Source organism: Pristis pectinata, chromosome 8, assembly GCF_009764475.1.
Source record: "Pristis pectinata isolate sPriPec2 chromosome 8, sPriPec2.1.pri, whole genome shotgun sequence".
Classification (NCBI taxonomy): domain Eukaryota; kingdom Metazoa; phylum Chordata; class Chondrichthyes; order Rhinopristiformes; family Pristidae; genus Pristis; species Pristis pectinata.
Window position 1 is genome coordinate 50,088,207 of NC_067412.1, and position 13,357 is coordinate 50,101,563.

Here is a 13,357-nt window from a genome sequence, read left to right on the forward strand (position 1 = left end):
ACCAGGCAGTCACTTGGTCAGTTTCATAACAGACATAACCAATAGGATTAGGAATTATTTGAAGTCCACTGCAAATCCATCAATATTTACAAGTGCAGTAAGTCTGGGAGTGGTTAGCTTGCACTCCTAAAATACTGATTTATTATGTACAAATTATCAAGGGGATTTATCTATAATTTGCAATGTGACTGTCTGTGAGCCTCAAATCTGGTACCATCCCAGAATTAGAAAAACCTTTAAGTAGCATGCTGACTTAACTAGATCAGAGGTTCTTAAACTGTGGTACACATACCTCAAGGGATACAAGGTGTTTCTTTGAGATGGCAGCCACTGTTGTTGGGTTTTAGGCCATAGAATAATGGGGGCCAGATGTTGGCTACCAAGATTTTCTCAGCCTGAGAAGGCCTGCATGTTTGGACTGGATGTGGCTGGCTAACCTATGAATTGAGAGACAGCTTGGCTCTGGCATACATCTCCCAGAGGTGGGCACTGAGTTGAAGGGCATGTGGGAGGGACAAGTGAGTCAATAGCAGCAGAGGTCTCTCGCTCAGAGCCTGGTAAAAGTAGTCATGATTACCTGGAGTGTCATCTCTAAAGGTGGCAAGCCAATTGTCACTGTTGCTACAAGTTTTTACTAGTTATTCTGTCTCAGGCACTGCAAGATGTTGCTAGTGTGTTGCCTGTATAGTTTGAATGTTACACTTGACTCCCCAGACTCCTGCTGTCTTCATCTGCATCCTTTCAGGTCTGATAAGGTGAGCCCTAAGGTGCCATTGTTACCATATCGTTGCTCTTCTCCACTAGTGTACACAAGGCAGGTGTGCAGGTGGTTAATTAAAGAGCTAGGAAACCTTTAGTGTAGATTTTATTTAGAGGAAAGTTTTATAAGGACTGGAGGGGAGAGGGAAAAGGCTGTAGTTGTGTGGTTGGTAAACATTTCTAAATGCCCTGCAGACTTTAATTGCCGGGCTTCTTTAAATTCCTATGTTTGATTAACATGCAAGTGTTTAATCAAACTTGACAAGACCTAAGACTATCTGAGCAGGTAGTTAGGAATGAGGAAGACTGTGGTGAGGTTGTGTTTCCAGATTTCAGAGCAGCGATTATGGATGAAGTGCTGGATTATGAGGGTGTGTCAGTTGTATACAGTTCATGGTATGTGGAGATTTTGGGCAAGGGGCTTATCAGTATTAGATTTGGAATTCTGATTGTGGGCAGAGCACTGTGCAGTTCGTCTGGAGAGTGGAGTTGGGGTTCCTGATCATAGCAGGGGTCGTTTTGATACAGTTGGTGGGAGTAGATCTTGGCTGAGTATTCTGATGGAGGTGAGCAGGCCCAACAGTAGTCAGCTGGGAACAAGGGTGAAGGGTACTGTTTAGTATGTAGCTCGTTGGTCCAGGAGGAAATATTCCTGCTTTTTCTGTCCACAAGTCTATTGCACATGGATTCTGTCCTTCTTATCTTTCCCTGAGACCTGGGAAACCCAGTTGTCAATGATTAAAAATAGAACAATTATCAAAATGAAGGCATGTAATATTATATTATTTAAATGTCCAATCTCCTTACCAAGAGATTTTGGTCACCACCTTTTGTCCTACCTTCATTAAAAATGGAAGTGGTTGGTCTTAAGGTGGGTTTGGTTACAGTTCCATATCTTTTTTTAATTTTAATCCATGACATGAACCCAATTTATTCACTTTTTGAGAGTAAAGATACTTACCATTATCATTGTTTAAATATTTCAAGATATGACTTTTTTAAAAAGTCAAAATTGAGAGGGATAATTTAATGAATGTGTGCTTCAGGCATGTAGCCATGCCATTTGGTGTGCACATTGGAAAAACAAGCATGAATTCTCAATAAATGCTTTTCGCTGACAGAATTATACATGAAGAATTTGTGTCCTTAAAATTGTTACTGTATTTTGACAGATTCATTCACCTATTCTTTTAAAACCAACTTTTAGAAATATTCTTCAAAACTTGAAATGAATGTTTACAAATTGAATTATAACAATTGTCTAAACTTTTGCCATCTCAGACATAGTAGTTTGTTTAGATTCATGCTTATTGCTATATCTTTCCCCTCGGTGTTGCTTTAAGTATGGACCCCAGTCTGGAGTTGGCTTGGAAGTTTTCATGATTTTCTGTGAAAAGAAAAATAGTTTCTTAATAATTTCTGCTTAATTTAGACTCACCATAAATACAGAAAATTCCTGATCCTAATTAATCTGAAAACAAGTTAAAAGGATTAAATGATGAGGATAGGCTGCATAAACTCGGTTTAGATTACACTCATTGAGGAAGATTAAGAACAGACGAAAAATACGATTCTTACTTCAGCTTTTGAGGATGAGTCAAATGAGCATTTTCAAAATTGGCATTGATAGATTTTTGTCAGGTAAGGGTATTAAGCAATATGTGTAAATAAAGTTAAAATATTGATCCAACCATGATACATTTGAATGATAGTATAAGTGTGAGAGGCAGAATAGCCTGCTACTGTTCCTATGTTCCTAGATTAGACTACAATTTTTACTAGCATGTCATTCCAAGGGCCTTAACTGTTAACCTGCCATTGCTTAATTCTTTTAGCTCCTTATTTTCTACTGTTTATATCGTTCTTTCAATGTACCAAAAAAGTTTCAAAGTTCTGCACACAAGCTGAATGGAAGGCATTGTGCCAGGAATGGACAGATTTGAAAAGGTGGTTGAAATCTTAGTCAAAGAGAACTTTGAGAAGCATTTTTTTTAAAAAGACACATGTTTAGGGATAGAATGCTGGAGAGCAGTGTCAAAGTGACTGACATTTCTGTCAGTATTGTTAGGCAAAGAAAAGGTGAAGTGATTAAGGGAGTGGAGTCATTGAGTAAAAAGTTGAGGCAGATGTAGAATTGCAGGTGATTACTTAGTCAAAGATTGGTGAGGTCAATTGAGTGATTTAAGTAGAAGTCTAAGAAATTTAAATTCAGAATATGGGCAACAAAATTACTGTAATGTAGGGTATAGGCAACAAAGGTTCTGATCAGCTGAAATTTATCAATGGGTCAAGAGATGTCAGTGAAGACACTACTGGAGTTAAATAGAGGAATTGATGAAAATTAAGTTTGAAGGTTTCAACAGTGGAGAGGTTGTAACAGGCACTGATGTGAAAATGGATTAAGCAGCCTTGTGATCCCCATCCTAACAATAAGGTTTGACTTAAATTGCAGCTATCAGTCTCAGGTAGAGTTAGTGAAAGCAAATGTTCTGTCAGCAGACTTAGCGTTGTACTGCTTTAGTAAAGTCACTTGTTGGGCAACCAGTAAAAAACAATAGCTTTATATGTTTGTCTGGAGTATTGAGTTCCAGTAGTTAGTGTCTGCTTCCTTGTAATGAAAGGTAGCCAAGAAATGTAGTAAACTTTAGTTCACTAGGCTGTGACCAGAATCCCAAGTTATAACTTACATGCAGACAAGCATTTAAATCTTGTGCATCACTATTGAGACTGATTCAGCTTTGGTTTTAATGTATATTTTATCTATATTTTTATATTGCAGTCAAAATTGTTTTACTTATCATTGGAGAGAATTTTCTGTGATTTTCTTTGTTTTTGTTCCATTGATCACATTATGTTATGTTTGTTCTCCATTTTGTATATATTATTTCCCATTTTGGGCTCTCCTGGAGATGGGAATCATTTCTTAAGGCATAATATATAATATAAAGGCCTGAATTTTCCAGTCAACAGCAATGTGATGGTGCTTGCTACTGACTTGTGTTGGACATCACAATTTATATAAATTTTTGATTTAACAAAACTGCCAGTAACTTTGGAAGGAAAATCTTGTGGCAGCAAACTTTCCCTGCAACACAGAATGAAAAGCAGGAGAATTCAAAATTGTGCAGTTAGTTGTCACTATAAACACAGAAGTAGGGATTTATAATAGAAAGAGGTTTAGTTGAAGATATGACAACATGAGTTTGTATTGGCACTATGTAATACTGCCCAAGATAAATTTCACCAGTAACCGGAAGCTCTTTTAGGTGTATAGATAGTATATAAATGAGAGTTGTTATATCAAGCTGGCTTTGTTTATTGCACTACAAACATGGATATGCAATTTATTGCTGTAGATCTCTGAGATCTACAGCAATAAATTATATATCCAGATTTGTAGTGCAACAAACAAAGCCAGCTTAGTACAGCAACTCATATTTATATGTGATCTAATAGAGCTCTGGGTTACTGGTGAAATTTATCTTGGGCAATAGTACATAGCACCAATAGGAGATTTGCCTGCAGCCTTTTCTATAGGCAGCCAGATATTTGTTTCTCCATCCATCTCTAAATATTTCAAATGTATTATGGACAGCATGTGCTATGAGGAGAGGTTGGACAAACTTGGATTGTTTTCTCTGGAGTGGCAGAGGCTGAGGGGAGACTTGATAGATGGTTATAAGATTATGAGGGGCATAGATAGAGCAGACAGCCAGTACCTTTTTCCCAGGGTTGAAATATCTGATACTAGAGGGCATGCATTTAAGGTCAGAGGGGGTAAGTTCAAAGGAGATGTGTGGGGCAAGTCTTTTACACAGAGAGTGTTGGGTGCCTGGAATGCATTGCCAGGGGTAGTGTGGAGGGAAATACGATAGAGATGTTTAAGAGGCCCTTAGATAGGCACATGAATATGCACAGAAAGAAGGAATATGGCCTTGTGTATATAGAAGGGACTAGTTAAGTAGGCTTTTAATTACTAGTTTAATTAGTTTGGCACAACTTTGTGGGCCATAGGGCCTGTTCCTGTGCTGTACTGTTCCATGTTTTATGCTCTGTACTTACTGTATATTCAGGAAAACATTACCTATTATAATAATAGAAGAAAGACAGTTGTGTTTATCGCTTTCCTAGGATAAAGGTCAAACTCTGAACTGGTCTGCTAATAAAGAGCAAATGAAAGAGGCACTTAACAGAACCTGAGGAAATTGCATTTCCAGTTTTGCATGCGAGGTTAGCTAGTTATAACAACAATACTGTGCCATATGTAATTTATAGCTTGGTGTGTGCATTATGCTTTCACAACTCAACTCAACTCAGAAGTCTGTTCCTTTTCTTTGAAGAAGCAAAGGGTAAGGAATCATGGGGAGGGAGATAACCTGGGGACAGGGGGTGGGGCTTTGCAGTGGCAAGAGAACTCTCCAAGTATAATTCAGTTTGCAACTGCAGAGAAAATAACCATTTATTCTGTGCCTATCTATTGGATTTGAGGAGATGGAAATCAAAGGGCAGACTATAATCTAAATGGAGAAATCGCAAATAAATAGAGTTCAGAATTCAGGTGGTCTTCTGCATGAATCACAGAAAGGTAGCAGGTAGGTGCAACAAGTAGTTAACAAGACAATTGCTTATTGGCCTTTATTGCAGGAGGGTTAGAGTTTAGAAATAGAGAAGTATTGTTACAGTTGTACAGGCCATACGTGGAGTACTACGCACAGTTTTGGTCACCTTACTTAAGGAAGAATATAGTAGCATTGGACACAGTCCATAAGTGATTGGCTAGGCTAATTCCTGGGATGAGATGGTTGTCCTGTCATGAGTGGCTAAAGAAGTTGGATCTGTATTTTTTGAAGTTTAGAAGATTCTGGGGTGATCTTATTGAATCATGTAAGCTTCTAAGGGGGCATAATGGGGTAATTGAAATGATTCCACTGGTGGGAGAGTCTTGAATGAAGGAACATAGTTACAAGATAAGGAACAGTCAATTAAGACTGAGATGCATAGGAATTTCTTCTTGCAGAGGATGCTGAATCACTGGAATTCTCTACCCAAGAGGATTGTGGAGGACAGATCAGCCATGATTATATGGAATGATAGGGCAGACTTAAGGGGTCAGGTGAGCTACTCCTCCTATTTTCTTGTGCTCTTGTCCTAAGGCAAAATATTAGAGCTGAATGATGAAAAATAAACATATCTTAATTTACATTATGTTGTTCTGGCATTTGCATCTCAATATGTGTAAATTGTAGTTTTGAAAGGATATGAAGTATTTTCTTACCTGAAATATACTGGAACCCTCAGCCTGGACAATATTCACAATGGCCACAATGGGGATCCATATAATACAGAAGATAATCATACACCAGCCAAGTGCTGTTCCCCAAGCAGGATACTGAACAGATCCATATATTGGTGGAACAAATGTCACGAAGGACCAAATTAAAATTGCCTGAATAAAATTACAGCACAAAGAAAGTTCAGAAATACATCCTGTCACTTGATTTTCAACAAGTTAAATTGCTAAGAAATAGAATGTTCTCTTACTGCCAGCAGGCATGGGGAGATAAAAAACCAACACAGTTTCCACCACAGCCAGAATATCCAACTCTTTTCCCCAATCATCATTTCAATGTCCTTGACGAATCTGTTTACCCCTGTGAAGAATAAAAGCAGGGAATTGCAATGAACTAGTTCATAATTTTATAGAGCAGCTTGTCTGCTGTAGTTCATCTTGTTTTGTGTGTCACTATTGAACAGGTTAAATTAGAAAAGGTAGTCACTTAAGATTTCAGATGAGTAAATCCCATCCCATTGACCAATGGATTCCCTATGTCGTTGAAATATATGTACAAATTCCTGAGGCTTGGAGATCATTCCAGGAAAGGCTTTCTCTTCCAGGAAAGAGAAACGGTTAACAGAATTGTTGATTCTGTTCTATTCTTCACAAATGTTGCCTGACATGCTGAATGTCTCCAGCATTTTCTGCTTTTCTGCAATACTTTGCTTTTCCATTGATGTGTTGGATCTACTCTTAGAGGGACAGAGTCTGTGTAACGAAATAGGGGAGGATGTGAGTACTTTGTCCTGACAGCAAATGAATTCCACAAACATCTTGAAAAAAATGAAACAGTAGCCATCCTCTTTTGTGTGTGGCTAGACATACAAACCGACAGCTGACTGAGCCAGAAGGCAAATAGTTGTTAAGCATAAGGCAAATTGCTGGAGGAACTCAATGGGTCGAGCAGCATCTGTGGAAGCAAAAGGATGGTTGATATTTTGGGTTCAGATGCAGCATCAAGGCTGAGATTGCAGAGGGAAGAAAGACAGTATAGAGAGGTGGGGTGAGACAGGGGCTGGAAGGTTGGAACCAAGGTGGGGGATGATGGGCAGATGGAGCCAGATGTGGGAAGAGGAAGGGGGTGTTTAAAGAGGGAGATTGGTGGGTGATAGGTAGAAACAGATAAGCAGGATAAAATTGGGTGGATGGAGCCAGTTAAGGGGAGGGGAGGGGGATGAGAAAGACAGAGGCTAGAAGGTGATAAGTGGAAGTAAGTGGGGAGGGACGATGGGCAGATAGGGGAGGGGATAGGAAGGGTAGGCCAAGAGAGACAAACCACAGGTGGATAGGTATGTGGGTGATAGGTAGATGGACCAGGTTGTGGTTGATAAGAATCCAGGTTACAGGGATGAGGAAGAATGGAAAAGATGAATGGAGAGAGAACCTTGGTAGACTGTTAGGAATTGGAAAGGAACATAAGCGGTGTGGGTTACCTGAAATTAGAAAATTCAATGTCCATACCATTGGGTTATGGGCAACCTAAGCAGAATATGAGATGTTGTTCTTCTAGTTTGTGATTGGTCTCACCATGGTAGTGGAGAAGGCCGAGGACAGACAGGTCGATGTGGGAAATGCAAGGAGAGTTGAAATTACATGCTACCAGAAGCCCAAGATGACCGTTGCAGACAGAGAGCAGGTGCTGCGCAAAACAGTTACCTAGTCTATGCTTAATCCTGCCAATGTAGAGGAGGCCACATCAAGTGCACCGAATGCAATAGACAAGGTTGGAAGATGTGCATGTGAATCTCTGCCTTAGCTGAAATCCCTGAATGGCAGTGAGGGAGGAGGTGTAGGGACGAGTGCTGTACCTCCTATGGTTGCAGGGGAAAGTGGGAGCAGACAGGGAGGTGTTGGTGGGGAGGGATGAGCATACAAGGTAGTAATGGGGTGAGTGGTCTCTGCAGAAAGCAGAATGGGGGGGCAGGGAAGGAGGGAGAAAAGATCCTGTTGTGGCTGGAGGAAATGGTGCATAATGATATGTTAATGGGGAGGCTAGTTGCGTGGATACTAGAGGGCATAGGTTTAAGGTGAGAAGGAAAAGATTTAAAGGGGATTTGAGGGCCAGGTTTTTCATGCAGAGAGTGATGGGTATATGAAATGAGCTGCTAGAGGAGGTGGTAAAGGCTGTTACAATTATAGCATTTAAAGAAGTTTTGGACAGGTTCATGGATGGGAAAGGTTTGGAGGGATGTGGACCAAATGCAGGCAAATGGGATTAGCTTTGATAGGCATCTTGGTTGGCATGGATGAGTTGGGCCAAAAGACCTGTTTCCATTGCTGTACAACTATGAATCTATGAAAAGTGAGGACGAAGGGAACTCTATCTCTGTTCTATCTGGGGAGTGGGGTTGAGACCAGGCATCTGGGATATGAAGAAAATGCAAGTGAGGGGTCCATCAACTATGGTGCAGCGGAAAAACTTTTCCTGAAAAAGGAGGGCATTTCTGAAGTCCTGGAGTGCAAGACCTCATCTTGAGAACAGATGTGACAGAGGCAGAGATACTGAAAGAAAGAGATGGCATCCTTACAGGAGATAAGGTGTTGTTGGGTATATTTGGGTGTCAGTGGGTTTATAGTAGATATGAGTGGATAGGTTGTCTCCCGAGTTGGAAACAGGGAGATCCAGAAAAGGGAGAGAAGTGTCAGAAATGGTCCAAGTGAATCTGCGGGCAGGGTGGAAGTTAGCAGCAAATTTGATAAAATTGACGAGATCTGCATGAGTGCAGGAAGCAGCACTTATCATGTCTCCAAATGGTCTTTGACGTTGGGCTTAGAATGTTTGAGCAAACTTTCCCTTCAGTACCTAGTTAGAAAATGGCTGCAGGAAAACTCGCACTAACAATCGACAACTATAACTCAGTCATGAATGAAAGGTATCGTCTCACATTGGCCGTCATTCAAGATGAAGGACTATTTGAATGGAATCATCATTTCCATTTTTCATAATTCTTTCAAGGAGGCAAAGATTGACACAAATAATTTTTAAATTTAGATATTTAATTTTGTTTCTACTTTTTCCCTGTTGTACTTACCATAGATCCAACTTATACCAATAAGTTCCACAACAGCTGCTACAATAATTCCCCATCCACCACAGAAATGATCCAGTAGATTGATCCAATAAATCCCAGCCTGAATAGAAATTAAGTATTAGATAACGTCCTGGGTGAGAAAACGGCAATGCACTGATAATTAAAATAAGAATGTCCAGGACATGAAAATCAACATTTTTCTCAGCTACAAACGAGCCAGTACACTGCTTTATTCTGTACTGATAAAACCACTACTGCCACCATGTTTGCTTCCATTTCTAAAGGACCAATTTTTTTTGTCATTTCTCTGATGATACATAATGAAAAAAAACATGCGATTTGTCATTATTCATAACCATGTCTTATATATTTCCTCTGCAAAATATAACACTTTAATAAATGCTGCAGTAAAGTGTTCAATTTTCATTTGCAATTTGAAACCACCAAATTCTGTTGTGGTGGTAAGAATGTTTCTGACTGAGTCAAGCTCATCAATGATTACATCCCTAAACAGCAGGAAAATACTTAAAAAGATTGAGCTGTTTAAAATGTAAACAATGTACTTTTTATTCACCGTGATAACCAAGATGTTTTCTCTATTTAACTAGATTCAGGAGGTCCTTTAATGTCTAATCATGCAAAACCTCTGACTTGATGGCTGTATAACTGGCACCAGATGTGGAAAAAATTGTAGCCTAGATAGTTGATCATATAGTACTGTTTACTTCATTGATACATGATCAAAATTTAAGATCACATTTCAATCCGTTTAGAGTGCATTTTCAACCATGTTTCAATTTCAATCTGCATCTCTCCAGATATTTGACCAGGCATTTCATGGCCTGAGTCTCGCTTGCACATATGAGTCAGGTACACATCAAGCAACATAATTGCTATGCAACAGCCTTTCTGTCCACTATCTGGCATCTTCTCCCTCACCCTGTACTGGATCTGGTCTTGACCTCAGACATGAATAATTTCCTTTGGGAACTCTGCATTGCACAAAGGAAGTATTGTAATAGCTGATAATAGCAGTCAAACACTCGATGCTTCTAAAATTTGCCATTCTAAGCACATAACCGAAATGATCATTGGTGTATACACAATAATTTCTAGGGCAGTAAATCTGTATCTCCCTCTGCATCTGGATCCTCAACTTCCTTATCGGGAGACCACAGTCAGTACAGATTGGTAATAACATCTCCTTCTTGCTGACAATCAACAGAGGCGCACCTCAAGGATGTGTGTTTAGCCCACTGCTCTACTCTCTTTACACGCATGACTTTGTGGCTAGGCACAGCTCAAATGCCATCCATAAATTCGTCGATGATACCACTGTTATTGGCAGAATCTCGGGTGGCGATGAGGAAGCGAGTGAGATAGATTGGCTGGTTGACTGGTGTCGCAACAACAACCTCACACTCAATGTCAGCAAGACCAAAGGATTGATTGTGGTCCAGCAAGGGGAAGTCAGGAGAAAACACTCCAGTCCTAATTGAGGGGTCAGCGGTGGAAAGGGTGAGGTGACTGGTTGCATCAAATGTGTTAGGCATTCTGACTGCTATGGAGATTCCAATGTGCAGGATCGAAAGAGGCTGCAGAAGGTTGTAGACTCAACAGGTCCATCACGGGCACAACCCTCTCCACCATCAAGGACATCTTCAAGAGCCGGTGCCTCAAGAAGGTGGCATCCATCATTAAGGACCCTCACCATTCGGGACATGCCCTCATCACATTACTAACAATAGTTAGGAGGTACAGGAGCTTGAAGACCCACACTCAATGTTTTAGGACAGCTTCTACCCCTCTGCCATTAAATTTCTGAATGGTCCGTGAACCCATGAACACTGTCTCATTATTTCCACTTTTGTACTATTTATTTATTCTTGTAACTTATATTAATTTTCATGTCTTGCACTGTACTGCTGCCACAAAACAACAAATTTCCCGACATATGTCAGTGATAATAAACCTGATTCTGATCCTGACTTTATAGAAGGGTAGCATACCTGTGTTACACATGTGAGGCCAAGGAAAAAAAATATCAAGCAACTGCCTATTGTCAGATAAAAACGTTTTGATTGTAGAGACTTGGGGTATTGGTCCATCAGCGTTGTCAGAATTGTTTCTAGTGAAAGAAAATGTTCAAAGAGGTGAGTAATTATTAAATAATTTTCACAGTCACAGAGAAACCAATACTTAAATGACCAAAGCCTTGCAATTCAGTGGAAGTTCTGTTATTAATTTATTCATCTATTTTGTGAGCCATTTGAGATGTGAATTCAAGCCTTTTAAACATTTATCCATGGGATATCACCTCTGAAGTGGTGATCAGGTCAGAAAAGTGGTGCTGTAGGTAGTGCAGCTGTTTTGCAGTTCCAATGACTTGGGGTTTGACCACTGGTGCTCTCTCTGTGAAGTTTGCATGGTCTTTCTATATCTGCGTGATTTTCCCTTAAGTTCTTCAGTTTCTTCCCACATTCCAAAGACCTGCTGGTTGTTGGGTTAATTGGCTTCTATAAATTTCCCTCGGTGTAGGTGGGTGGTAGGAGAATTGGAGGGTATTATTAATGGGCATGTTGGAGACAATAAGTAACAGGGAAATAAATGGGATAATGGGTTTGATGTGATTATTTTAGACTCAAAAGCCTGAATGTCCTCCTTTTATGTCATAAAGAAATTTGACACAGTTGATGCTCCACCAGGATAAAGTCATTAGATTCTACTGTTCCAAGTAGAAACAAAAATACAAGTCTTGTGGTCATATTCTACTGATCAATGTACTTGTACCCCTATATCATTTCAAACTCTACTGTTTCTAGCTTTTATGTCTTTAGAAAGTACACCGACCTTTCCAGATTCAAGGTGGAGTATTATTGCCATAGATTTGCCTGGTTATTTCATCGATTAGATTCCCTTACATTAATTACTCATAAATCAAAACTGATAACTATATATCTGGAAGTGTTAAATAGAAGATGTTGTGAGCTAAACTGTAGTTGAATGAATCCCCAGTTAAATTGGGCCTGGAGTGCTATGTTTGTTCCCTTAACTGGGGAAGGGGAACGTCTGAATACATTGAACTATAAATATATACCTTACATCTTGAATTTTGATTGCAAGGTGAGATATACACAGAGCTAGAAGGAATTAGATGAAATAAATAATTTCATTTAGGGGATTCAAATGATACAGGTGTCTAGGTTGCTTGAGATGAAGGGGCCAAGTAAAACTAAAGGTCTCCCTCCCTGTTAATGTGAGGTAACAGGAGTGATATTGTTTGAGCAGGCGCTTTACTTTTCTTAGGCAATTGGCTTTCACAACTATACTTGGTGGTAACTGACTCGATGGAGATCTTCAAAAGTACATTAGATGTATATTTTGGGAAACTATTGATCATGGGAGAGGGAAGGCTGGATTCTGAGAAATAAGCAATGGTTGGGGCAGGCTGAGAAGATGTCATATAAAAACATGCATTTTATCCCATTGTTAAATTCTTATTCTGATAAGTAGTGAATTTATAATCCACAAATTGACTGATTGATTGGCAGGGCTGTAGGACAAGGCTAGAGGCATGACACTAACTGGTTTCCTGTTACACAGGGTAGGAATGAATTTGACAGACCAAAATGCTTCCTTCCCTGTTGGAACTATTTTGTGATTCCATGGTTCTGTGACTATCCGTTGAGCACTGAAAATGTTCAATGTAGCATCATCTGGAACATGCAGAGAAATGTGAGGAGGTATACCTTGTGAAAAGAAATAAGGAAAGGAAGTTAAACCTCTACAAAGAGATTCCTAACCATGAGGAGAAATAGTAAATCCAGGTTAGTAGATACAGACATCTTCAGAACTGGGAGAGCAGGTTGAAATGGTTATCAGAAAATCCATGCCAAGGTGTGCAGGCCCTTGACAGGTCTGTTCTAAAGTTCACTCATGGTTGGCCAGCGTATGTTTCATTCTAGGCCCCTCCACTGGGAGATTCAGTGGTGTAGGAGACATCAGGCATTGTGTGCTATAGAAATGGCTTGTATCACTTAAGGCCTTTCCTTCATGCCCTTCACCATTGTGGAGCTTGCAAAAGAAATTAGATTTTCAAGGATGGGTCACGCTGTGTGAGTGGGATTGGGGTAAGAGAATAAGCAGACAGGGTTAGGTAGCAGAAGGGATTTGGTGTTCAATCAGTAAAGAATCGGGCAGAGATATTGACAGAGGGATTGGACAAGGATCA

At 39.8% G+C, this 13,357-nt stretch overlaps 1 protein-coding gene across 1 annotated transcript in view; it reads right to left on the reverse strand.

Moving 5' to 3' along the window:
• Positions 1–851: 851 nt before the first annotated feature.
• LOC127573468 (sodium- and chloride-dependent neutral and basic amino acid transporter B(0+)-like) overlaps positions 852–13,357 on the reverse strand; it is a 40,426-nt gene continuing 27,920 nt past the window's right edge. The window contains exons 10-14 of the mRNA XM_052021721.1: positions 11,136–11,254; positions 9,127–9,226; positions 6,301–6,410; positions 6,035–6,205; positions 852–2,146 (exon numbers count right to left, since the gene is read on the reverse strand). Of these exons, the coding sequence (XP_051877681.1) occupies positions 2,021–2,146; positions 6,035–6,205; positions 6,301–6,410; positions 9,127–9,226; positions 11,136–11,254 (626 nt within the window). The 3' untranslated portion in view covers positions 852–2,020. The remainder of the gene's footprint in view (positions 2,147–6,034; positions 6,206–6,300; positions 6,411–9,126; positions 9,227–11,135; positions 11,255–13,357) is intronic.